This window comes from Equus caballus, chromosome 20 (assembly GCF_041296265.1).
Source record: "Equus caballus isolate H_3958 breed thoroughbred chromosome 20, TB-T2T, whole genome shotgun sequence".
NCBI lineage: Eukaryota > Metazoa > Chordata > Mammalia > Perissodactyla > Equidae > Equus > Equus caballus.
This window is the reverse complement of record NC_091703.1, coordinates 35,158,285-35,184,247: the sequence shown is the minus strand read 5'-3', so window position 1 is coordinate 35,184,247 and position 25,963 is coordinate 35,158,285. Positions and strand designations below refer to the sequence as shown.

The window sequence follows — 25,963 nt, the reverse complement described above, 5'->3', positions numbered from 1 at the left end:
ACACTAGGGTGTCCAGGACATTGTGTGACTCAGGAAACAGCTCAGACGTGAGGCTTGCAGCAGGCCAAGGAGGAGGAAGAAGGGGCTGTGGGAGCAGAGGACGGGGCTCCTGCCTCAGTGAGGGCTCTGAGGGTCCCTGACTGAGGAGGTAGAGGGGATCTGGGCTAGGGGCAGGGGCTCTGGAATGCAGCCCCCTTCACTGCTGCTGCTGCTGCTGCTGTGTCGCTCAGTCGCCAACACCAGAGGTGAGGCATGGGGTGGGAGAGGTGGGGAGACCCGTCTTCCCCAAGAGGATGTCTGGTGGGTTGGGGTCAGAGGGCCAAGTCCCATGCTTTGAGGCAACACTGGATGAAAGAGATTCTCACCCTTCAAATGAGGACAGCCTGCAGGATGAGACGGCTCTGCCGCTGGAGCTGCACAAACCAAGGTTTTGGGCCTGGTGCCAGGGGTGGTGACTGTTGGGGGGATGGGCGAGAGGGTGCCCACCCCCAGGGAAAACCCAGTGGGCCCTGGACCTAGGGGACAGCAGGCTCTTGCAGTCAGGTTTAGGAGGGAAAGAGGAAAAAGACTGACCACCTGCTAGGGGAAGAGGTGAGAGGGGAGCAGGAAATGGAGACATGGGAAGGTCAAGGGCCCACCAAGTCTCTTTCCCAGTCCAGCTGTCCCCACCCCCCGGATGGCTCAATGCTGGGCCCTTCCGGGAGGAAATCCCTTCAATGTCTCAGCCAGTCACCTCCCAGGAGTCCCCTCAGCCCCCCCTCCTGATCCCTGTTGTCTTGCTTCCGAGGGATGGAGCCTGAGGCTAGACTTGGGAGGCCAGAGAATAAACAGGAAAGGGGGTGGGGATCAGTAACTGAGAAGTCTGGGATCTAGGGCCTGGGGCGCGAGCCGCACGTGGGGACTAGGAACAGAAGTATGGAGCGACGGTGGTTTGGAGTACGTGTGTGGGGCTGCTGCAGTCAGGTCCCTTCGGAGCCCCCAGAGGAAACGTGGAGCACAAAGCTCCCGGCTCCCATCTCATCCTTGTCTCCATCATCTCCATCCCTAGGGCTGCAGTGTGGGAGTTTCCCAGAACCCTGTGCCAACGGAGGCACCTGCCTGAACCTATCTCAGGGGCAAGGGACATGTCAGTGAGTGTGCCTCATGGGAGCGGGAGACTGGAGAGAAAGAAGGAGGGAGAGCAGGGGAGGAAGTGGGAAGGAAAAAGGGAGGAGGTAGAGGAGAAGAAGGGAAACAAATGAAGGCAAAGGAGGAAGAGGGAGAGAAGACGAAGAGGGGCCGGTGATATGAGTTTTCCTCTCTCCTCCCCTGCCCAGGTGTGCTCCTGGCTTCCTGGGTGAGACATGCGAGTTTCCCGACCCCTGCCAGGATGCCCAGCTCTGCCAGAATGGGGGCAGCTGCCAAGCCCTGCTTCCCACCCTCCCAGGCTCCCCCAGCCCTCCCTCTCCCTTGGCCCCCAGCTTCTTCTGCACCTGCCCCTCTGGCTTCACTGGTGAGAGGTGCCAGGCCCAGCTCAAGGACCCCTGTTCTTCCTTCTGTTCCAAAATGGGCCGCTGCCATATCCAGGAATCAGGCCGCCCACAGTGCTCCTGCCTGCCTGGGTGGACAGGTGAGCACTGATGGGGTGGGGAGGAGGGGACAGGCAGGAGCAGTGGGCTGGGCTGTGGGGTAGGAAAGATACAACTGAAGCCTGTGAGACTGAGAGCCTTGAGGACAGAGGCCATAAGAATCAATAAGCTGATTCTCGGTGACCCATTTACCCAAGACTGACATTCACCAGCATGGTTGTACTGATTGTTAAAATGTTAAAGTATTTCCAAACCAGTTGGTAAATTGCTACTGCCATAGGCCCTTAGTATACTACCCTGACCCTTTTCCCAGACCCTCAACGTCCTCTCCACCCAGGAGCTAAAGAGTTAATGCCTGGCACACCGGGGGACCTCCAGGAATCTACATTCCAAGCATCTGAATGGCCTCTGTTCTGAGTGCTGGAAGTCCATAATGTCACCTGGGAAGGCTGCGGTGCTGGGAGATGCATGGGGGACAGGGATCTGACCCAGAGAGAGGAAAGGTTGCCCATCCCAGGAGGAGGGGTGCAGCCCTGTGGCAAAAGAGCAGGATTCATGATGGGCCGGGTGTGCTACCCTGAGGAAGCGGTCAGGGATGCATGGACAGAGCCGTGAGGCTCTGGAGAGGAAGGCTCCGTGGGACCCGACCAGGATGGAGAGGGCTGGTGCAGGCAGCCGTGTAGATAAGAAAGTTCTTGGAATGTGGGTGCCTCTGCAAGGCTTCTCAAACTTGGCTAGGCACAGCAATCACCTGGAAAGCCGTAATAATACTGGTGCCCCCTTCCCAAGAGTCTGATTTAGTGGGTCTGGAGTGGGCCCAGGGCATGGAGGTTTTTTTAACTGCCCAGGTAATTCTGAAGAAACCGGGCCTGAGACCAGGCATGAGAGACTGTGTGTGACAATAAGAAGGATGGTCAATGGCAACTTTCCAGGCCTTATGCCTCAGAGTAGAGGCTCTGGGGCAGCCCCTCCCTGAGTCCAATGCCAGCTCTGCCGCCGACTAGACATGTGACATTGCATGAGATATTTAAGCTCCCTGGGTCCTCAGTTGTCAGCTGATGTCCACACTTCATACTGCTGTTGAGAGGAGGAAAGGGGGTGATATCAGGAAGTGCTCCCTTAGCTCAGTCCCGACACACAGCACGTGTGCAGTGGCCCCACCACCACGGCTGCCATTCCCACTGCTGCCATTCCCACTGGTGCACACAGCAGTGGAGTCTCCTTATCATTATCTGGACCATGATCCCCACCTAAAGATTAGGAAATCAGGATAAGAGAGGCCAGATAGCCACCCAAGGGCACCCAACCAGTTGGGGCACAGCAAGATGCTACCTAAGTCTCCTGCCTACAGAGGCTGGATGCTTTTCACCTCCCCACGAAGGCCACCACTGAAGGGACTCTGTGTTTTCCCAGGCAGGGCCCATTTGCAATCCTCCCACCAACAGCTACATGCCTTATTTTCAGTTTGGAAAATATGGTCACTCCAGATAGAACCTTCCCAAGGAGTGGTGAAACTGAGGCAAGAGGTGATGGAGCCTGGAAAAGAGGGTATGAGAGGAAAGGGAGGGACATACGACGATTAGATGCAGAGAATCCAGAGTGAGAGCTGGGATATCTCAGAGGAGCTGGGATTTGTGCGGTGCTAGAAACAGCTCCCTCTGTCCTGTGCCTCAGGTGAGCAGTGCGAGCTTCAAGACTTCTGCTCAGCCAATCCCTGCATCAATGGAGGGGAATGTCTGGCCACATACCCCGAGATCCAGTGCCGCTGCCCACCTGGCTTCGAAGGCCATGCCTGCGAACGCGATGTCAATGAGTGTTTCCTGGACCCCGGACGCTGCCCCAAGGGCACCTCCTGCCATAACACCCTGGGGTCCTTCCAGTGTCTCTGCCCTGCTGGGCGGGAGGGTCCACACTGTGAGCTCCAGCCAGGACCCTGTCCCCCGAGGGGCTGTCTCAATGGAGGCACCTGCCAGCTGGTTCCAGGGAGAGACTCCACTTTCCACCTCTGCCTCTGCCCCCCAGGTGCGTCCTCACAGGGGACCTGCCTTCCTGCAGCCCCTCTGTCTGGGCAGGAAGGTTGTCCCCCTTAGATTCTCCTCCCCCAGCTGATCCCATGACCCTGTCAGGTTTCACAGGCCCGGGCTGTGAGGTGAATCCAGATGACTGTGTCGGGCACCAGTGTCAGAACGGGGGTACTTGCCAAGATGGACTGGATACATACACCTGCCTCTGCCCAGAAGCCTGGACAGGTGAGATGTTTAAGCCAAGTCCATGGCACCTGTGGCCCAGAGGTTCAGCCCCTGGCCTCCCCTCCTCACAGGGCTCCCAGGTTCAGCCCTTGTCCCCTTCGCACCCCCGTGCAGGCTCCGACTGCTCTGAAGATGTGGATGAATGTGAGTCTCAGGGGCCCCCTCGCTGCAGAAACGGGGGTACCTGCCAGAACTCAGCTGGCAGCTTCCACTGTGTGTGTGTGAGTGGCTGGGGAGGCACAGGCTGCGAGGAGAACCTGGACGACTGTGTCGCTGCCACCTGTGCCCCAGGATCCACCTGCGTTGACCGTGTGGGCTCCTTCTCCTGCCTCTGCCCACCTGGCCGCACAGGTGTGAGGCCGAGGGTATGGGAAGGAGGAAGGTGGGAGGAGGAGACGGCAAGTGAGAGAAGCACCAGGAGGGCAGCTGGGAGGTTCAAGTGGCCTCAGAGAGCCTCACCCCCATCCTGCCCTCCAGGCCTCCTATGCCACATGGAGGACATGTGTCTGAGCCAGCCGTGCCATGGGGAAGCCCAGTGCAGCACCAACCCCCTGACAGGCTCCACGCTCTGCCTGTGTCAGCCTGGCTACTCAGGGCCTACCTGCCACCAGGACCTGGACGAGTGTCAGATGGGTGAGGCATCCCCACATCAGATCCTCTCTGAGTCCCCAGCCAGCCTCTGCACTGAAGAGAGAAACGGGCAAATTGTTTTTCAAAAGAAAAATATAAACATCTCTTTTTCCTGAATTTGTCCTGATTTGGCATTTCTTCCCTACATGATCTTCTTACCAATGCTCAGCTCTCCAGGCCCCATTTAGCCCTTCTCCATCTTAAAGACACAAGCCCTTTCCCCCATTTTGTCTCATCTGCCACAAACAGGCCCCCACACCTTCCCTGGCAGCCTGGCCCCCTTGCCCTTCCACCCCTGGCCCCTGCAGACCCCCAGCTCTTCTCTCCTTCCAGCCCAGCAAGGTCCCAGTCCCTGTGAACACGGCGGCTCCTGCCTCAACACCCCTGGTTCCTTTGACTGCCTCTGTCCCCCTGGCTACACCGGCTCCCGCTGTGAGGCTGATCACAATGAGTGCCTGTCTCAGCCCTGCCACCCCGGCAGCACCTGCCTGGATCTGCTCGCCACCTTCCACTGCCTCTGCCCACCAGGTACCAGCAGAATGGGGCCTTGGGTAAAGGAGACAGGGGACTAATCCTGAATCCACTGGGCATGACCCCTCCAGAGCAGAGAAAGCCTCAGGCCAGTTGGGGTCAGTTACAAAAAAATGCTTCTCCTACTCTCCCCCGGCACTCCCCCCCTCCCCCCGCCAGCTGAAAATCCTGGGAATCATGTGGCCCACAGGAGAAGGGCTGCCAGGGATGGTAGTGAGGTTATGACTGCTCAACTCTGGGGTGAGCGGGAAGCATTCATGTGACAGTCATCGTAGAGTGCACAACTTTGTCCACTGCACACAGAGGCCCATCAAGGGAGAGCAGAACAGTTATAAACTTTTCATGCTGCAGCCTCTGCTCCTGCTAACCCAGAATGCTCCCCTTAATCACGGAAACTCTTCCCTATAGAGATAAAGAATAAACCCTTCAAGTCCCAAAGGGTCTGTGTGCTTGAATTTGGTACAACAGGAAAGGAATACTGCAAGGCTGCACCCACCTCCAACCTAGTTTTAAGGGGGAAACATCTCCCCAGGGAGATGGCGACAAAGCCAATATTGGGGAGCTGAATGAAATCAGAAAAACAACAGCTTACCTTGTGCCAAGTACTGCCAGAGCATCTTACATGCATTACCTAATCTTCACAATAACCCTATGAGGTCAGCATTGTTACTATTCCCATTGTATAAATGAAGAAACTGAGGCACACAGAGAGGTCAAGTGACTTGTCCAAAATCACCTAGCTGGTAACTGGCAGAGCTAGGATTCAAGCTCAGGGCTTCAATAGTGTTAACTACTACAGGTACCCCCTTCCTAAGCTTAGCAGCATCCAAGGGAAAATGCTGGGGAAACCGTCCAGCAATCCACGGGACAAGGCTGTGAATATCAAGGAGCTTCAGAGGTAGGGTCCCTAGGCAAGAAGAGGGAGATAGCCGAGGTCCAAAGGCTGATCCAGGCTGATCCAGCTTCAGTTCGGGGTGAGACAGTGGAGATCAGGATGAGCTTGAAGAAACAGAACAAATATGGGAGCCACACAGCTTTCCAAATGCCCTTCAAATCCCTCCCTTGGTCGCTCTGCCACAGAGGCCTGCCCAGTTAGAACAAGAGTGAATCATCCCCAAGCAGATGCCTGCTTGTCTCATTTGTACATTGAGGACCTCCAGGCTCATCAGCCTACCCGGGTGAGGCCTGCCTTCCGTGCACAGAGGAACGGCCCCAAAAGGCACTTCCTCACTGCCCTCCCACAGGTCCCAGCAAGCGCCCTGCTCCCTGAGCTTTCACACCTGAAGGGGCAGGGCCACACACAGCAGAGCAGCAGGGCCTTGGGGTTCATCTCTCCAGCTCACCTGGGGACAGCACCTGGAGGAGGGGCTGCCTGATGAGAGCAAACAGCAGGTTGGAGGCAGGGCTGGTTCTGGAACCTGGGGCTCCCAGGCAGAAGAGCGAGCAGCCAAGGCAGGGCTGGCCTGGTCGGGCCTCACCTCCACCACGCCTCCATGTCCTCAGGCTTAGAAGGGCGGCTCTGTGAGGTAGAGATCAACGAGTGTGCCTCTGCTCCTTGCCTGAACCAGGCTGACTGCCAGGACCTGCTCAACGGCTTCTTGTGCATCTGCCTGCCTGGTGAGTGCAGCCTCCTCAGCCTCCTCAGTCCACCAGTCTCTGAACCTCTGCAGTTCAGGCCCAGCAACACCCGAGGCCTCGTGAAGATCTCCCCAGCCTGGTGAAGGAGGCCCCCGTTTCTCCAACTCCTTCTCTGCTCCCCAAAGTCTCTTCTGCTACATGCCCTAAATCTTCCCTTGCTTACTGGCCCACCCTCATCTCTGTCCTTCACCAAATCTCCAACTTATCCCTCCTTTCCCGCCCTCCTTTAGAGCTGTATACTCTCCCTGCATGTCAGGAGTCCCAGGCTGGTCTTGGCACTCCTCACCACGGATGCAGAGAAGGCTGCCCCAGGCCTTCCTTCTCAGCTTCATCATATGTCCCTCTGTGCCCTGCTCTATAATAACTGGTGTTTATTGACTATTTACTCCAGGCCAGTCACTTGGCTATGGACTTTTCAGGCATTAATCTCATTTAACCCCTTCAATGGTTGCATGAGGGGGATTTCATGACTATTCCCCTTTGAGAGAGGAGGAAACTGGAGTACAGAGAGGTGGAGGAGCCCAGAGTCACACAGCTGGCAGGGGGCTGAGCTTCACCTGTTCTGCATCACCCTCCCATGAGCTCTACCTGCCCAGGCATCTTCTCTGGGAAGTCCTCCAGGTTCACCTTCCTGGCAAGGGGAAGGGTCAGGACTTGTATTTATGCTTTTGGTAAAATGTCTTTTCAGCATTAATACACATATCCAGTTACGCTTTATTTGTATGAAGAATAAAGTTACCGAGTTACGCTCCATTATGTCCTGAAACTCAAATCACTATTTGAGAAGCCCCCAAATTGGTGCCTTCATCGTACAGTGATACATTTAGACAAAACCCCAAACCAAGCAATTTGAAACAAGAGTCTTTCTTTACTTCTACATATGTAAAGAGAAAGTTAAATATCAGTGTTAACTCTTAATTTCTTGTTTAAATCCAAGAAATGAAGCCTGTAGAGCTCAGTTAAACATTTGTAATGAGCTCCCTAATAAATCTAGAGAAAGTAAAAAAAAGAAGCCGTTTGCCATCTCTCCCCACCCACTCCCTGCCCCCCAGGATTCACGGGCTCCCGGTGTGAGGAGGACATCAACGAGTGCGGAAGCTCTCCCTGTGCCAATGGTGGGCAGTGCCAGGACCAGCCTGGATCCTTCCATTGCAAGTGTCTTCCAGGTAAACTGGGGCCCAAACACCAGAGGGGAGAGCCGGGGCAAGGGGCAGACTTCCCTGCAGGTCCCTGAGCCTCCTGCTGTGCCATAGGCTTTGAAGGCCCGCGCTGTCAGGTGGAGGTGGATGAGTGTCTGAGTGGCCCATGCCCCACTGGAGCCAGCTGCCTTGATCTCCCAGGAGCCTTCTTTTGCCTCTGCCCCTCTGGCTTCACAGGTCAGCAAGGGAGGCATTGGAAAGGACTAGTGGGATATTTGAGTACATTAGGGTGGAGTGGAGGTCATTGATGGGTGTTCAAGGGACATGAGAATAGAATGAGAATGGAAACCCTAAAAGTTATTCAGTGCAAAACCCGCACAACTGTACAACCATGGGCCTGAGGGTGAGTGTCATTATAGGACCCACCTTGGGCCCAACATGAATAATGTGATTGAGGTTCAGCAGCAGAGGACGGGGTTCAAAGGGAAGCCATACATTTGCTTATTTAGCAAGCATTTATTAAGTGCCTACTATGCCAGACACAGACACAAAGCTGAGTAAGAGAGGTGCTATCCTCAAGTGGCTTTAAATCTAACACAGAGACCAACAAGTCTCTTGTTGATTATGGCTCAGAGAGTTACTCTGAGAGAGGAATGCACAGGATCCTATAGGAGCACAAAGGACCGGCCAACCCAGACTAGAGATGAGAAGGCTTCATGGAGGAGGTGATGGGAGAGCTGAGTCTTGAAGAACGAGTAGGAGTTTGTCAAGATAGAACGCCAGACAGCATGTTTTAGCTGCCAATAACCACGTGTGCAAAGGCGCAGAGGGAAGAAAAGCACACCCCACTTAAGGAACTGTAGGACGCCCAGAGCTCAGAGTGTAGCAGGGCAAGGATGAGAAATGCAGCAGTAGTAGGAAGGTCGTGTTATGCAGGACCCAACGTGTCATTCTGAGGAAGTTAGACAGTATCCCGAGGCGATAAGGAGCCACTGAAGGACAGGTTCAGGGAGAGTGAACAAGTCATGCTTAAGAAGTGGCCTTTGGCCCCATCAAGGACATGGAGGGACTCTTTTATCTCTGACCTATCTCCCCACCCCAGGTCATCTCTGTGAGGTTGCCCTGTGTGCCCCCAACCTGTGCCAGCCCAAGCAAAAATGCCAGGATCAGGACAAAGTCCATTGCCTCTGCCCTGATGGAAGCCCTGGCTGTGCCCCTGCTGAGGACAACTGCACCTGCCACCATGGGCACTGCGAGAGGTAACATCTTCCAGGCCCTCTCCATTTGCCCTGTCCTCTGGGTCCTCCTTAGCTAGGGCAGGAGACAGCTAGTCAGGTACAAGTCTGTGAGAAGTGACCACTGGGGAATAGGAAGGAGATGGCAAAGTTCTGGGGTCACAGCCAGTGGGAAGGCTGGACTGGTGAGTCCTCTGCAGTGAGAGGAGACTTCATAAATAATGGGGGACGAGGGCATCAGAGCAGAAAGAAGAGCATTAAATCCCAGGGCCAATTCATCATTCATTAGACAAACATTTATTGAGCATCTACCACGTGTGGAAACTTTTCCAGGCACTGGGGGAACAGCACAGAACAAAAAAGACAAACGTGTCTGCTTACATGGAGCTTCATTCTAATGAGCAAAGACAGACAATAAACAAGTTACATATCTAGTTGTGGAAAATGAAGGGGTGAGGGGCAGAATGGGGATAAATACTGAGAACAAAGTCACCGAAGAAAGGGGCCAGGGTTTCAGGGCTAAAAGATGAGGTTCCAGGGGTCTGACCAATGGGAAGGGGAGGCAAGAAAAACACCAGGAGAAACCCTCCCCTTTCTCTTTATGACCAGATCCTCCTGTATCTGTGATGTGGGTTGGACAGGACCAGAGTGTGAGGCAGAGCTGGGGGGCTGTGTCTCCGAACCCTGTTCCCACGGAGGGACCTGCCACCCCCAGCCCTCTGGCTACAACTGCACCTGCCCCACGGGCTACACAGGTGAGGCCCTTCCTAAACCATATACACCCTGGGTTGGCCACCCTCCCCATCAAGGGCCAGGCCAGTGGAGACATGTGTCTAAGGGCTCTGGGTCTCGATAAAGGAGAACTGGTCATGGACTGCAGGGGACACAGGTGATGTGTGGGAGTTGGTGAGCAAAGAAAAGAAGTTGGGAAAAGAGAAAAGAGAGAACAGCAGGGATGGGGATGAGGAAAGGAAGGGAAGGGAAAGGGAAGAGGAGAAAAGTAGGATTCCCTTTCTTGGCTCCACCCATTTACCTCAGGGCCCACCTGCAGTGAGGAGGTGACAGCTTGTCACTCAGGGCCCTGTCTCAATGGTGGCTCCTGCAGCCCCAGCCCTGGGGGCTACTCCTGCACCTGCCCTCCGAGCCACACTGGGCCCCGCTGCCAGACCAGCACCGACCACTGTGCCTCTGGTGAGTGTCCACCGTGTCCTGGGGCTGGGCCACAGGAGGATGGAGGAACTGGTCAGGGTGTGTTTGTGCCGTGTCAAAAACAGTTAACTGGACACAGCAAGGTGTTGTTTTCATTGGGGGCTGGAGGGGTGGTTGTTTGTCCTGTGTGTGGTGTGACTGAGGTCACAGGCCAAGTTACAGGCAAGGAACCCAACCCCTCACAGCCTCCTCTCTCCAGCCCCGTGCCTCAATGGGGGTACCTGTGTGAACAGGCCTGGCACCTCCTCCTGCCTCTGTGCCACTGGCTTCCAGGGCCCACGCTGTGAGGGAAGGATCCGTCCCAGCTGTGCAGACAGGTGACCAGGGCTCAAAGACCCCCGGAGGAAGGGAGGGAGCCCCTCAGCCTTCCCTCTCCTCTGGGGTTCCAGGCTGCCCTCCATTCCACATCCCACACCCCTTCACTCCGCCTTCCCTCCTGGTTTCCCATCTGCCCAATGGTTGCCTCCTCACATCACATACTCCCTCCCCCTTTCCCAGACCTTCCTCCTACTGTGCCCTCTCTCTGTCTTGTCTAGCCCCTGTAGGAACAGGGCAACTTGCCAAGATGGCCCTCAAGGTCCCCGCTGCCTCTGCCCCACTGGCTACACAGGAGGCAGCTGCCAGGTGAGGGGCATTGAGCCAGATGTGCTGAGGAGGGAAGTGGCTGGAGAGTTCCAGAGAGAGGGTCTTGGGTACAAAAAGGTGGGCAGCAGGGAAGCTTGGGAGAGGTATTCACATGGAAGTCTAGGAGCTTAGGTCCAGCTTCAGGTTTGTATGGAACTGAAGGACTGAAAGGATTTATGACCCCAAGGACTGTTCTGGGATGTGGGTATCAAAGGAAACCAGGGAGGGTCATCTGGTCCCAGGCCCTTCAGGAATGAGTTTTAGAGGTAAGGGATTTTGAGGAGCTGAAGCTGACAGAGGACCAAGTGGGTCTGGGAATCTGATGCTCTGTCCTGCCTCATGGTCCCTCCCAACCCTCAGACCCTGATGGACTTATGTGCCCAGAAGCCTTGTCCACACAATTCCCACTGCCTCCAGACTGGGCCCTCCTTCCAGTGCCTGTGCCTCCCGGGATGGACTGGACCTCTCTGCAACCTTCCGCTGTCCTCCTGCCAGAAGGCTGCTCTAAGCCAAGGTACCAAGCCAAGGACCAACTGGGGAGCAGATGAAGAGGAAAAGGGTGTCCTCCTCTACCCCATCCATAAGGGCATCCACACACAACATCTGGCCAAAACAACCAGCTGAGAGTCAAAGCAACACAGACCAACCACAGTTATCGATTCTACAGTTCAACACCCAGGGCAGCCTAACACAACTCAACTCCTGTCATCACATTCAACGAAACTCAAGCAATACCAACCAGCTCAGTCCAATAAGACTCCAGTTTAACACAACCACCAGGGACATAACTCAGTGCAGGACAATTCAACTCTGTCATTATCATCATAACTCAACTAGAGTGGACCACATTTAACTCAACTACACTCAACACATTTTGCTGCACCCCACTCACTTGAATGTTACACCAACCGCCTTGTAAAAGAATACTCTCCTTATTCAAATGAGGCCTGATATGAGAAGACCTCGGGAAAGAGACTACTGTGGGGTAGGGGATGGTTGATGGGAATCACACTGAGAGAACATCAGAGGATGCAAAACTCAAAGGACAGATTTGGGCCATTAGTTAAGCCATGTGACCCCACCTGAAGCGTCCTGTGAGTTCTTTCTTGCTTGAGACTTGTTTTAAGCCAAGAATACAGTTGCTTATAATGCTCTGATAAGCTTAAGAAAAGGTATTGCTCTCCATTCTGGCAGAAAAGGCAAGAGGGCAAACCTGATGTTTTAACCTCTTCAGCATCAGGAGTTACCAACTCCTCAGGCTCCAAGTGGCCTCCACCCCACCCAGGAATGTTAGTGGCCCCCATGGGCCTCTCTGCTCAGTATCTGGGGCCCCTGAGCACCCTTTCACCCCACTTAGCTTTACTGATCTCTGTTTGTCTCTCTCCCTAGGCACAGAAGTCTCTTCCCTGTGTCAGAATGGAGGCCTCTGCATTGACAGAGGCCTCTCCCACTTCTGCCACTGCCCCCCTGGATTCCAAGGCAGTATATGCCAGGACAGGGTGAACCCATGTGAGTCCAGGCCCTGCCAGCACGGGGCCACCTGTGTGGCCCAGCCCAATGGGTATCTCTGCCAGGTGAGCAGGTCTAGAAGAGAGGTGGGAGGGGAGACAAGGGTGGGCTGGATGTAGGAAACAGTAGTCCTAGAGGGGGGTTGATTATCCATGTCCCTTTCCTTTATCCCAACATCCAACCAATGACCAAGTCAGGCCATTTTACCTGCTAAACATTTCTCAACTCTGTCCTTTCCCCTTTACCCTTCATCCCACTGCCTTAGTCCAGGCTTTTGTTGCATTCCACCAAGACACCTGCATCAGCCTCCTAACTATCATCCCTGCCTCCACTACCCTCCTATAGGCTCAGCCTTCACTCCACTACCAGAGTGCTCTATTGAAAATGTTAAGGGGCTGTCCCCGTGGCCGAGTGGTTAAGTTTGCGCGTTCTGCTTGGGCGGCCCAGGGTTTCACCAGTTCAAATCCTGGGTGCGGACATGGCACCACTCATCAGGCCACGCTGAGGCGGCGTCCCACATGCCACAACTAGAAGGACCCACAACTATGTACCATGGGGCTTTGGGGAGAAAAAGAAAAAATAAAATCTTAAAAAGAAAAAGAAAATGTTAAGCTGCTCTGCCACTCCCTTGCTTTAAACCCTTCAGTGGCTGGCTGCCCGCCTCTTTCACAATGAAGTCCAAGGCCCTGCACGATCCACACCTGTCTGCCTCTCAGGCCTCATCTCTCCCCACCCCCACCCTCCTATTCTCTGCTCCAGCACACAGGACTGCTGCTGGCTTCCCTATACACTGGCTCTTTGGTGGCCTTCCCCACCCCTCTTCTACTGGATGGTGCCCAGGAGGTGCCTTCCTCAGGAAAATGTCCCTAACTTCTCTCCAGGCTGGGTCAGGGCCTCTCCTTGGTGGTTCAGGTCACTGAGCAGGAGAGACAGCTGAGATTGAAGTCTGAGCAGCCTGATCCCTGTACTCAGGACCTTGACTTTGGACAGAAGGCACAATACAAATCCCATAACCATCCTCCTTAACTTTTTTTTTTTTTTTTTGGCTGGGAAAGATTCACTCTGAGCTAACATCTGTTGCCAATCTTCCTCTCTCTTTTTTTTTTCTCTCCCCCAAAGCCCCAGGACATAGTTGTATATTTTAGTTGTAAGTCCTTCTAGTTGTTCGATGTGAGCCGCCACCACAGCATGGCAACTGACAGACAAGTGGTGTGGTTCCACGCCCAGGAACCAAACCCCAGGCCACCAAAGTAGAACGCACAAAACTCTAACCACTAGGCCATCAGGGCTGGCTCCTCTTTAACTTTTTCATTTTATTTTTTAGCTTTTTATTATGAACATTTCAAACAGACACAAAAGCAGTGTAGTGATTAGTAGTGAACCCCTATGCACCCATTACTCAGCTTCACCTCCTCTTTCACCTCCTCCAGAAGTTTCCAAAATACCTCCCCCTGCATCTGCTTCTTCCAGCCCTCTGGCCTTTCCTCAGATTCTTTGTAAATCCCTTTTTCTCCCTCTTTCTGAAGCCTTCCTGGTACTCCATTCTGGAATACTCTGCTTCCTCTTGCAAAAACTCAGCACCTGGTACAGACCTCATCAACGACCCTTCTCTCACTAGCAGAATGATATGAAACAATCAGAAAGTTGTTAGGGGCATTGGTTATGGAGTCATAGATTTGCACTGAATCCCAGCTCTGCCACCTACTAACTGTGTGACTTGTGCAAGTCACTTAATCTTTCAAGGAATCAGTTTCCTTTTCTGTAAAGTGAGAATCAAATGAGATAATCCATATAGAGGATTGTTAGGAGGGTTTTATGAGGTCATGTATATAATTCATGCGATAAATGCTCACTGTCTCTCTCCTCTGGTTGACTGAGAACTTGATGTAAGCAGGGATGAGTTTTCTTTTCTTTTGTATTCCTAGTGCCTAAAACAGTGCCTGGCACAAAGCAGGCACTCAATAAATGCTTACAAATTAATTAATAAAGTATGACAAAGCCTGCTGGGGTGTGTGGTGGGGAGAGGGAGATTTTACCAAACGGAGCTATGTTTAGTGGCAATGTGTCAGATTGTTTGGGACCCATAAGGGGTTACATTGTATGTTATTGAACAAATGTGTATCGTATGGAGTTGAGGTAGAAGGGTTCGGCTACACGTGGCTGTCATGTGATGCTTTGAGCTGGAAGGTAGAAGGGCTGGGCAGACATCTTGAGCTAGGTCCTCTGTAGTGCTGGGATGGACTCGTTTACTGGTTCCTGTCTGACCCTCTTTGCCTGCAGTGTGCCCCAGGTTACCATGGACAGAACTGCTCAAAGGAACCCGATGCTTGTCAATCCCAGCCCTGTCACAACCGTGGGACCTGCACCCCCAAACCTGGAGGCTTCCACTGTACCTGCCCTCCAGGCTTTGTGGGGCTGCGCTGTGAGGGAGACGTGGATGAGTGTCTGGACCAGCCCTGCCACCCCACAGGCACTGCAGCCTGCCACTCTCTAGCTAATGCTTTCTACTGCCAGTGTCTGCCTGGACACACAGGTGAGGCCTGGGATGGGGAATGTAGGCATCTCTGTGGCACAGCTGAGACCATGGCAACCCAGACAATCTGCACCCACAAGGCAACCTAGTCGTCTTGTCCATCCCCTTGCCTCTATGCCCCACTCCAGAGAATATGCCCCAGGATCCCTTTGCCTACGCATCTAGTGCTGAGCAAACTCCCAGGAATGAGCTAAGGAGAAGGCAGTGACTGAAGCTGTGTGTGACATCTAATCCCATCCCCACCACAGGCCAGTGGTGTGAAGTGGAGCTAGACCCCTGCCAGAGCCAACCCTGCTCCCATGGAGGGTCTTGTGAGGCAAGACCAGGACCACCCCCGGGGTTCATCTGCCACTGCCCCCAGGTAAGTGATCACAAAACTGCCTTCTCTGTTCCCCCCAACACTGATGCAAGGTGAGAATGCCTGAGCTGGAATCCTAGACGGGAGCCCAGGGAGCACTGGAGTGGGAATTATTGGACAAAACCATCCCATGTTCACAGTGGTTCTCAGAAGCAGTCGGGGTAGGGGGCTGAGAGGGAAAGGCAGGATCAGGTGGTAGCATGAACGGAACTTTTAGAAATCACGGGAATTGCCTAAGGGAAAGTCCCCAAGGTCAAGGTGGGTGAACTTGGATAAGTTCTTTTAACTCTGTGTGTGTGTGTGTACCTCAGATGCAGGAAATTGGATTAATCTTAAATCTTGGTTCATGATACACTAACATCAGTGATTTGTGCATGGCCTTCTTTTATTTTATTATTCTTAAAATATAACACTCATGAACTTAACCCAAGAATTACTATAGTAACAATAACTTACATATACTTACTTCTTTCTCTATCTTGTTACACTTCCAGAGGGAGAGAAAGTACATAATCCTATCTCCAAGGATTAAGATAATAATATTAGTCCTATTCTATTAACTGTTTAGTCTTCCAGAAATTGCATCATGATGCTACGATTCATCCAGTTGTTGCACACAGCTGTGGTTCATCCATTTTCACTGCTATGTAACATGTCATTGTGTGAAAAAACCATGGGATACGGTTTCACTATCTGTAAAATAATGAACTTGATGTTCTCTGAGGTCCCCTCCAGATATGAGAATCTAGGACCCTCTGGGCTATCCTAACCCAGGCAATTTGCTGAGGGAAAGTGGGAAGAATGATACAAGCTCCTTCCCCACATCTTTCCTCCTCTCCACAGGGTTTTGAAGGCCTCACCTGCAGCCACAAAGTCCCCTCCTGCGGCACCCATCACTGCCACCACGGTGGCCTGTGTCTGCCCTCCCCCAAGCCTGGCTTCCCACCCCGCTGTGCCTGCCTCAATGGCTATGGGGGCCCTGACTGCCTGACCCCACCTGCTCCTCAAGGCTGTGGCCCTCCTTCTCCATGCCTACACAATGGCAGCTGCTCAGAGACCCCCGGGCTGGGGGTCCCAGGCTTTCGATGCTCCTGCCCCACCAGCTCTCCAGGGCCCCGGTGTCAGAGGCCCGGAGCAAAGGGATGCGAGGGCAGAGGTGGAGATGGGGCCTGTGACGCTGGCTGCAGTGGCCCAGGAGGAAACTGGGACGAGGGAGACTGCTCCCTGGGGGTCCCGGACCCCTGGAAGGGCTGCCCCTCCCACTCCCGTTGCTGGCTTCTCTTCCGGGATGGGCAGTGCCACCCACAGTGTGACTCTGAAGAGTGTTTGTTTGATGGCTACGACTGTGAGACTCCTCCAGCCTGCACGTGAGCCTGAAACCCTGACTTGGGTGGGGTGGGCAGGGTGAGGGCAGAAGAAAGGACATAGATGCCTCTGAGTTACAGTGTGACAACAGCCTAAAGCTTCATGGACTTTCCACCCTAAAAACCATTGCTAAGTAGGGGTAGAAGATGCTAAACTCTGACCCTGGGGGGATAGGGCAGCATCAATATTTAATGTGGGGAAAGAAGGCACTGCCTCTGTCTGGGCTCCTCTTTCAGAGTTGTAGCTCTGGCCTCAAGCTTCTCTCTCTAAGCCCTTTTGCCAGGGAATATCTCCCGTAGCAACCAGTACGCCTGAGGGGAAAGGACCTTGGACTCTCCTTCAGGGAGACAAGAGAACTTCAGAGGGTAGGGAGAGGGGACTGTCTTAGGAAACAAGGGTGTCAGCTTCTGGGCTACCTACTATCCAGGGCCTGACTGAGCCCATTGCCCCAGAGCTGCCCCCACTTACCAACCAGTGTCCTAAAGGCTGTGGAATATCAGAAATCCTCTCTGGGGTGAAGAAGGGAGTCAGATTTCTTAGGGGGTCCTGAGTCCCTTTCTCTTCACCCCATAGTCCAGCCTATGACCAGTACTGCCATGACCACTTCCACAATGGGCACTGCGAGAAAGGCTGCAACACCGCAGAATGTGGCTGGGATGGGGGCGACTGCAGGCCCGAAGATGGGCATTCAGAGTGGGGGCCCTCCCTGGCCCTGCTGGTGGTGCTGAGCCCCCCGGCCCTGGACCAGCAGCTGCTCACCCTGGCCCGGGTGCTGTCCCTGACTCTGAGGGTAGGGCTCTGGGTGAGGAAGGATAGTGATGGCAGGGACATGGTGTACCCCTATCCTGGGGCCCAGGCCGAAGAGGAGCTGGGAGGAACCCCAGACCCCTCTCATCAGAAGAAAGCAGCCCCCCAAACAAAGCCCGTGGGCAAGGAGACGGACTCTCTCAGCACTGGGTAAGAAGGCTGGGCAGAAGGGTGGGCCAGATACTGGTTTTTTAATGGGCAGAGGGAAGGGAGCCAGGGACCAACACAGGGGTCTCTGAGGTGCCTCCCCCACAGGTTTGTGGTGGTAATGGGTGTGGATTTGTCCCACTGTGGTCCTGACCACCCTGCATCCCGCTGTCCCTGGGACCCTGGGCTCCTGCTCCGCTTCCTTGCCGCGATGGCTGCAGTCGGGGCTTTGGAGCCCCTACTGCCAGGACCGCTGCTGGCTGCCCACCCTCGTGCAGGCACCGGTAGGTGATGCTCTGTCGTTTCCCTTGATTTTGCTCTCAGGCCAGCTTTCATGCCAGAAATTAGCAATGGAGGTTAAATGAAAGAGGATTACTGGGACCCCAAATGTTCTTTATGGGGCCTTACCCTTGTTAACCCCTCTTTCTCTAACTGGATCTCCTGGTGGCCCATTTGCTCAGCAATCTCGCATCTGATTTCCCTAAGCACTTTATCTTAACCTCTTTCATAGACCTCCTACAAACCCCGGTCCTCTCTACTAGACAGGGCATATGCAATCATCCTTGTATCGAACAGCTCATAGCATGTGAAAGAATGATAACTCTTCCATAGCACTTCCTATGTGCCTGGCCTTGCACTAAGTGCTTTACATGACTAACTCATTTAATCCTCCCAACAACCCCGTGAGGCAGGTACTACAGATAAGGAAATTGAAGCAAAAAGAGGCTCCTGCACTTGGCCAAAGGTCTCACAGCAGTACCCAGCCTCAGCAGAATTGGCTTCTTTTTGTGACTGTGTCTCTCCCACCAGCGCCCCCCGCCAACCAGCTTCCCTGGCCTGTGCTGTGCTCTCCGGTGGCTGGGGTGCTTCTCCTGGCCCTTGGGGCTCTTCTCGTCCTCCAGCTCATCCGGCGACGTCGCCGAGAGCATGGAGCCCTCTGGCTGCCCCCTGGGTTCACTCGAAGGCCTCGGACTCAACCGGCTCCTCACCGGCGCCGGCCCCCCCTGGGCGAGGACAGCATCGGCCTCAAGTGAGAGTGGGAGGAACTGGGGCTCAGGGAGGGGATTCTTTCCTGTGGAAATATTTATGATCAGAAGCCATAAAAGATGTTATTGCAGAAGTTGAAGACAGAGGAAGGGGAGAGGGGTAGGAAGGCTGTTTGAAATTTTGGGACCCTGAAGATCCTCTACCCACCCACTCCCTTCCAGGGCACTGAAACTGGAGGCAGAAGTTGGTGAGGATGGAGTTGTGATGTGCTCAGTCCCCGAGGAAGAAGAGGAGGTGGGCCAGGTGAAAGCACTGGGGCAGAAATGATCCTGAGGTGATGGAGGGGTTGAAGGGACAAGGCAGCCTTTCTTCACTGATTCTTGTTCTGATCCCCGAGGCTGAAGAAATGGCCTCACCCTCCAAGTGCCAGCTCTGGCCTCTGAGCGTTGACTGTCAGGAGCTCCCCCAGGCAGCCATGCTGACTCCTCCTCAGGAATCTGAGATGGATGTCCCTGACGTGGACACCCGTGGACCTGGTACGTGAGCTAACCCAGACCAAGAAAATGAAAACTCCCTTTGACTCTTTTAGAATTAGAAAGTTCTTTAATATCAGAACTGGAGAAACTGTTAGAATTAGTACCTTAGAACACTGATTCTCAAAAGGTGGTTCTGGGACAGAAAAATCAGCATCACCACCAAAATTGTTAGAAATACAAATTCTCAGGCTCCACTCTAGAGCTAACGACTCAGAAGTTCAAGATATTGGGGAATCCGTGTCTTAACAAGCCCTCCAGGTGAGGCTGATCCAGACTCAAGTTTGAGGACCACTGCCCTAGAATGTTAGAGAATTAAGGCCTGCTGGCTCCTTTTATTGATGAGGAAACCAAGGCCTAGAGAAAAGTAGAACTCACTTGACTAAAACCACACAAAATGAAAAGCCAGAGCTGGACTTCCTGACACCTCCGGCTATGATTTTCCCTGAGCCTCCGTGTTCTCCCCCTCCCCTAGTTATTTCCTTTTGATTGACTTGTTTCCCATTCCTCATGTCTCCCACCCACAGATGGGGTGACACCCCTTATGTCAGCAGTCTGCTGTGGTGGAGTAGAATCCAGGATCTTCCAAGGGCCATGGTTGGGAAGCCCTGAGCCCTGGGAACCTCTGTTGGGTGGAGGGGCTTGTCCCCAGGCTCACACTGTGGGCACTGGTGAGACCCCCTTGCACCTGGCTGCCCGATTCTCCCGGCCAACCGCTGCCCGCCGCCTCCTTGAGGCTGGAGCCAACCCCAACCAGCCAGATCGAGCAGGGCGCACCCCCCTTCACACTGCTGTAGCTGCTGATGCTCGAGAGGTCTGCCAGGTCAGTGTGCACTGGGGTCGCTAAAGGGAACAGGGGGCAAACTTGCAAGTGAAGCTGGGCCAAAGCATCCCCTAGGGTTTGGCAAAGAGGAAGTGATGTGAGCTTGGACACCCGAAAGGGAAACAAAAACAGATGGCTGAATACGGACTGGGAAGTGGTTAACAATGTAAGGGACCTGAGCTTGCAGTCCAGGTCATGCTAGGGGTCACTGGCCCTCTCTGGACCCCCAGCTCCTACTCCGCGGCAGACAGACTGCAGTTGACGCGCGTACAGAGGATGGGACCACAGCCCTGATGCTGGCTGCCAGACTGGCAGTGGAGGACCTGGTTGAAGAACTGATTGCAGCCCAAGCAGATGTGGGGGCCAGAGATAAGTGGGGTATGAATCTGGGGAGGTTGATGATGTGCTATAGAGAAGTCGAGCAGAGGGGTTGTGAGATAAGCAAAGTAACGAAGCAGCAGAGGGACCAACTGGAGGCTGGGGGATTCCCTCCCACCTTGTTGCCAGGATGGTAAATCTGTGGTGCGGTGGCAGTATGGAACAGGTAAGGCTTCCCACATCATCCTCAGCAACACACACACGCTGCGCCAGCCCACTAGGAACTAGGATGGGGGAGGAGTGTCTGTGAGATACGGGGAGGGGTCTCGTGGGGGGAAGGTGGTCTCCCGGTCCCACCGACCCAGAACAATGCCCCATTGTCCCGCCCGCGCGCCGCTGACGACGTCACCAGGGGCAACGCTTCCTTCCGGCCGGCGGTCACCTGGGCAACGCTTCCGCCTTTGAGGGACCCAGCGGGCCCGAGTTCCCTTCCCCCAAGACCAGAATCCGTGGGAAACAGGAACCCAGGCATCTGGCCCGCAGCCTCAGCGTAACAACCTTCCCCGTCGTCCCCCAGGAAAAACCGCGCTGCACTGGGCTGCGGCCGTGAACAACGCCCGGGCCGCCCGCTGCCTTCTCCAGGCCGGAGCCGATAAAGACGCCCAGGACGGCAGGGTTAGACCGGGTAGCGGGCTCCCCACAAAATAAAAAGGGCGCGGGAGAAGCGGAAAGCACCATAACTCTGCAAAGCCCGAAGGGGGAGGGGCCAGGTGGGTGGGGCCTTTGAAGGGCCAGTCCTGTGGGCGTGGCCTTCCCTGACCTCGCCCCCTGGCTGTTTCTTCCGACACAGGAGCAGACGCCTCTGTTCCTGGCGGCTCGAGAAGGGGCGGTGGAAGTAGCTCAGTTGCTGCTGGGGCTGGGGGCAGACCGAGGACTGCGGGACCAGGCTGGGCTAGGGCCCGAAGACATCGCCCGCCAGCGCAACCACTGGGATCTGCTGACGCTGCTAGAAAGGGCGGGGCCACCGGAGGCGCGTCACAGAGCCACGCCGGGCCGCGGGGCGGACCCCCCACCGCGCGCGCGCACCGCGTCGGCAAGCGTGCCCCCGCGTGGGGGCGGGGCTCTGCCGCGCTGCCGGACGCTGTCAGCCGGAGCAGGCCCCCGTGGGGGCGGAGCATGTCTGCAAGCCCGGACTTTGTCCGTAGACTTGGCCGTGCATGGGGGCGGGGCCTACTCTCCTTGCCGGAGCCCAGCGAAAGGAGGAGCAGTAGGAGGCCTGCCCCACCGCGGCCGTAGGTTTTCTGCAGGCATGCGCGGACCGCGGCCCAACCCTGCAATAGTGCGAGGAAGATCCGGGCTCGCGGCCGGCAGCGGGGATGTGGCCTCAGCTGATAACTGGCCCAGCGATTGGGTGGCCCTGGGAGCCTGCGGCGCCGCCTCCAACACTCAGATCCCGCCTCCTTGCCTTACTCCCTCCCCGGAGCGGGGATCCCCTCAAGTTGCCTGGGGTCCCCCTGCCCACCGAGTAGTACCTTTAAATGCGGGAGGCGAGGGTCAAAAATAGAAGGCTACATGTCAGGGAGGGATTCTAAAAGTGAGTACCTATTAAATGACAGGCAGTCTGGAAAGCCTCCAGATTTTAATATCCTTGAACCCCAAAAGTGGTTATGAGTGTAGTTCTCTCCCACAGTGAGTGTATGCTCACTCAGAACCGGCATCATCTTCCACGTGGAGAAGCTGCAGCCCTGGAAAGAGGGTTTAGGGTTCTGGCATGAAGTAAGCCCAGCTCCTCTCCCAGAAAATAAGGGTGAGGGGCTACAGAGGGTGGAGTGGGGGAAGTACCCCCTGAACTGTAACCAAGAACTGCAGACAAATAGGATGTAAGATGTTCTTTCCTGTATGTGGTTCCCAAAGGAAGCCTCTATCACCCATCACCCCCACCACCCACAAAAGGCTGACAAATATTTATTGAGCACCCATTATGTGCCAGGCACTGCATAGGTGCTGAAGGGAGGGCCAAGGGCCACTCCAGCTGATGACTCCTTGCATTCTCCCCACCTCCTCGGACCCCAAACAAATCACTGCAGGGATGAAGCGCCACTCTTCTACCCACTGCTATCTCTAATTAAGAAACCCAAATCTGTCACCCCCTAATAAAGCTGATTTGAAGTGTTACTTTTTTTTGGAGGGGTTCAAGAGAGGTGTGGGAAAAAATAGGGAAGTGAATGCATAGTGTTTTCAGAATTTTGTGCCCTAAGCTCAACATTTGGATAGAGGTTTTAAGTATAGTTTAAGAGCAAGAATAAGAAGCTTTCGGGGTCACATGTTAATTTAGAGTATCATCTGAAACCAAGAGTCTCTAGTAGCCCAGGGAGAAACCACACACACACTAGACCAGGCACACCCTCTGTCCCTCTTCCAAGGGCATTTAGTTATGGCCACTTAACTTGAGGCCTTAGGAATCTCTTAAGTAAAGGGAGATAGAGAATCTTAAATTTTATCCACCTTTCAGCAATGTGGTTACACCTCTTTAATAGTGATGGGCCTTAGACGTGGAGGCATGAGGCATTTTGAAAGCTAATAATAACTAGCATTTACTGAGCATTCACTATGTGCCAAATGCCTTATCACATTTAATCCCCACATCAACCCTATAAGGTACATGTTATTAAAGCTCCCTTTTACTTTCAGAAACTGAGGCACAGAGATTTTATTTGTCTAAGATTGCAAGACATTAAGTGGCAGAAGCAGATCTTTTCGTCACATTTCATGCGCCAAGTCACTCAGCTGTAAACCTAACGTGACAGGTTGCCTTTGAGAGGTTGCAAATGTCTATCCTGCTCCCACCCTGGTGCCACCCAGCCTGACCAGCACTGATCAAAGACCCAGCCAGGCAGGTAGATCTCTCCCTTTTCCATTTCTGTATCCCTCATTCATGACCAGAGGAAAGTTTCCCCTGCCCCTTGTCTCTCACATTTGGTAGGTATCTTGTCCCCTGAATAGACAATAAGCACCCGGAGAGCAAGGATAACTACTCAACATGTTTATTGAATACTTACTTTGTGTTGGACCCAGTGCTAGGGGTTTATGTATATGTTTGAGGGTCCGACATCCCTGGGTCTGAGTCCTCTGCTTCCCACTGGAATCAGGCCCCTCCAGTCTCAATAAGTCTGAGGGAAACTAGGAAGCAGGGGAGAGCCAAATCCTACATCAGGTTCCATCTTAGGGAAGGGACCTGGGGGGTGAAGGGGGAGGGGGGTTCTGAGGAGTGAAACCACTTCCTGTGTAGCTAGTTCCTGTGTTGACAGAAAGAGCTGAAGGGGAGGAGGGGGGTGGAGGGAACAGAGCCCGGGGTTAGGGGACCACTGAGGTTCTGGAGATGAGAAGCCAAGAGTCCTTCCCCACCATGAACCCCCTCCACGACTGCAGCTTTTCCCAGTCTGTGCTTCCCTGGGGTGAGAGAAATTGAGCGAGCAGCTTGGGTGGGAAAAGAGAACTGGAGGAAGTTGACAGGGATGGGCGGGGCCCGTGGGGGGGCTGACCAGGAACCCAGCTTCCTGTTCAGTACCCAGGCATCCAGCCCCCGGCTCACCCCCACCCCTTCCAGCCCCCATTCCCCTCAGGAACCCAGGGTTCCGGCCCTCCTCCCAAATCCCAGCTACCCCTCCCCCATCGGTTTCTCCCCTCCAGGGGATGGAGGCCGAGAGACCCCAGGAAGAAGAGGATGGTGAGCAGGTGAGCCGGGCACCAGGTCGGGGAGGCTGACACTGGGAGAGAGGAAGGTGAGAGGACCTAGGACCTAGTGACGGTGGACTCAGGCAACTTGGAAGGGCTTGGACACACTGAAGCAAGAACAGAGACAGAGAGAGGAAATGAGCTGCTAGCCTAGCCCCTTGCCCACCCTACCTCCGTCTGACTGGACCGGATGTCTCTCCACACCAGGGCCCCCAACAGGATGAGCATGGTTGGCCCCCTGTGAACACCAACACTCGGCCTTGGCGATCTGCTCCTCCGTCCCCTCCTCCTCCAGGGACCCGCCACACAGGTACTTCCATCCACCCAGGTGGCTCCCTGACCCTGGTGCCCATATCCTTCCTGATCCCATTACCAAAGCCTACTCCATCATGGACCCTCTCCCCACCTCCTCCGGACTCCCCATCGTACCCCCTCAGCTCTGTCCCCTAGTCCCTAATCACCTTACCTTGCCCCCACCACCACCACCACCACTCCTGTCTGCCAATTTCTGTGAGTCTTTGAGCCCTCTCCCTCCTCTCCCCAGCCCTGGGACCCCGCTCGGCCTCCCTGCTCTCCCTGCAGACTGAGCGCCTCCTGGACCTGGTGGCTGAGGCCCAGTCCCGCCGCCTAGAGGAGCAGAGGGCCACCTTCCACGCCCCCCAGAACCCCCCAAGCCGAGTTCCAGCCCCACTTCGGCCTCTTGAGGACAGAGAACAGCTCTATAGCACCATCCTCAGTCACCAGGTAAGCCACCCTCCCAGGAGGCAAGATCCAGGCTTCCTGGTCTCTTAGCCCCTGTTCTCTTTTGGGACCTACCACTCCTGCTCCCCAACTGCCCCCTCGCCAGGCCCTAGTCCCCCCATTCCCATCACAGGTGTCCTACATGCCCCTCACACCAGCCCTGGCTCCTTTTAAGGCTTGCTCCTCTTAGAACCTCACCAACACCCTCTCCTCCCTCCACTCCTCCAGTGCCAGCGGATGGAAGCCCAGCGGTCAGAGCCTCCCCTACCTCCAGGGGGGCAGGAGCTCCTGGAGTTGCTGCTGAGAGTTCAGGGTGGGGGTCGAATGGAGGAGCAAAGGTCCCGGCCCCCCACACACACCTGCTGAGACTTGAGCCCCACACCAGCCCCTCTGCACTCCTGGGGCTCAAAGCTGGGCAGCCCGTTGCATGCCATCAACCCTGCTTGGCAGGGCCACTAGAGACTGGAAGACTCATCAGAAATCTCAATATTCATCGCCTTCATCTACCTTCCCTGGGAATTGGAGGGGGTGTAAGTCCTCAAACCTTAGGAATAGTCAAGGTAGGATGGTCATTTAACTCCCTCCCCAGTACATGGGAGCTTGAGGCAGTGAGAAGATCCCAGCCACCAAGGGATACTACAACCCCTCCTCTGATCGCAGGGAGTGGCTGGGAGTCTTGGTCCTGAGCTGTGGGGACACCCCCAGTAGTCAAGCCACTAGACAGGATCTGAGGGCTCAGACCTCCATCTCCCAAGAAAAGGCATATCTCCCAAGGTTGTGACCTGAGTGAGTGTTCCACCCTTCTTCCCAATAAGAAAAGAAGGGAGAGTGGGCACAGCAAAGAGATAAAGACTCTTCTCTCACCCCCACCACAGCAACCGCAGTCCCAAGACTGAGGGGCCTACAGGCTGTGAATGGACATTTAGCCCTGCCCACCCTCCCCACTGCTGCTCTGAGTCTGTCTGATGTTTTGACTGTACGAATAAATATAATTCCCCTCTGGACTGAAGACTGGTGTCTGGGGCTGCCGGGTGGAGGGTAGGAAGGTGAGGCCAGAGGCCGCTTCTCTCCTCAGTCTGGCCATAGGCCAGCTCCCCTCCCTGGCTGGTTAATTACTGGCTCATTAAGCAGCGGCTGGAGACCTCCCTAATTATCCCCCCCCAACCCCCCTCTCCCGGTTTTAATTAAATAGAACAGGGAGAGGAGTCATTAGGACAAGAAATATGAACTGGGATGTCTGTGAACCCAGGCATTCCAGCGGCCAGAGACCACATCCCCGAGATC

General features: G+C 54.7%; 3 protein-coding genes across 14 annotated transcripts in view; 2 read left to right on the top strand and 1 right to left on the bottom strand.

Moving 5' to 3' along the window:
• LOC100059576 (butyrophilin subfamily 3 member A3) overlaps nucleotides 1–6,506 on the bottom strand; it is a 42,266-nt gene extending 35,760 nt beyond the window's left edge. For 4 of the 8 annotated variants that reach the window (XM_070245349.1, XM_070245347.1, XM_070245350.1 and 1 more), the window contains exon 1: nucleotides 366–1,456. The gene's annotated coding sequence lies outside the window, so the exon portion shown is untranslated. Of the gene's footprint in view, nucleotides 1–365; nucleotides 1,457–4,418; nucleotides 4,502–5,570; nucleotides 5,978–6,321 lie in introns of those variants that run through there. The other 4 variants (XM_070245343.1, XM_070245346.1, XM_070245345.1 and 1 more) reach the window with 4 other exon arrangements.
• On the top strand, nucleotides 15–22,378 carry NOTCH4 (notch receptor 4). Of its 4 annotated transcripts, none has more exons than XM_014734321.3 (30): nucleotides 15–245; nucleotides 1,049–1,130; nucleotides 1,317–1,609; nucleotides 3,243–3,590; nucleotides 3,695–3,817; nucleotides 3,932–4,168; nucleotides 4,295–4,450; nucleotides 4,781–4,975; nucleotides 6,482–6,595; nucleotides 7,669–7,782; nucleotides 7,870–7,992; nucleotides 8,858–9,014; nucleotides 9,600–9,745; nucleotides 10,029–10,181; nucleotides 10,399–10,516; nucleotides 10,736–10,823; nucleotides 11,184–11,337; nucleotides 12,213–12,397; nucleotides 14,613–14,865; nucleotides 15,114–15,226; nucleotides 16,067–16,590; nucleotides 17,162–17,545; nucleotides 17,651–17,826; nucleotides 18,353–18,572; nucleotides 18,751–18,832; nucleotides 18,927–19,065; nucleotides 19,590–19,885; nucleotides 20,116–20,263; nucleotides 20,781–20,878; nucleotides 21,054–22,378. In XM_014734321.3, exons 1-30 carry the CDS (start codon nucleotides 185–187, stop codon nucleotides 21,765–21,767), a joined length of 5,994 nt encoding a protein of 1,997 aa, XP_014589807.2. In that variant the 5' UTR covers nucleotides 15–184; the 3' UTR covers nucleotides 21,768–22,378. The 4 variants fall into 4 exon arrangements, with proteins under 4 accessions (XP_014589807.2, XP_014589810.2, XP_014589808.2 ...); XM_014734322.3 differs by having other exon boundaries at nucleotides 35–245; nucleotides 18,751–18,823; XM_014734324.3 differs by lacking the exon at nucleotides 3,932–4,168 and having other exon boundaries at nucleotides 32–245.
• GPSM3 (G protein signaling modulator 3) lies at nucleotides 21,322–25,683 on the top strand. 2 transcript variants are annotated; one of them, XM_070245376.1, is made up of 5 exons: nucleotides 21,322–23,100; nucleotides 23,894–23,938; nucleotides 24,146–24,248; nucleotides 24,483–24,682; nucleotides 24,908–25,683. In XM_070245376.1, exons 2-5 carry the CDS (start codon nucleotides 23,897–23,899, stop codon nucleotides 25,043–25,045), a joined length of 483 nt encoding a protein of 160 aa, XP_070101477.1. In that variant the 5' UTR covers nucleotides 21,322–23,100; nucleotides 23,894–23,896; the 3' UTR covers nucleotides 25,046–25,683. The 2 variants fall into 2 exon arrangements, with proteins under 2 accessions (XP_070101477.1, XP_014589817.1); XM_014734331.3 differs by lacking the exon at nucleotides 21,322–23,100 and adding an exon at nucleotides 23,489–23,658.
• Nucleotides 25,684–25,963: the final 280 nt, after the last annotated feature.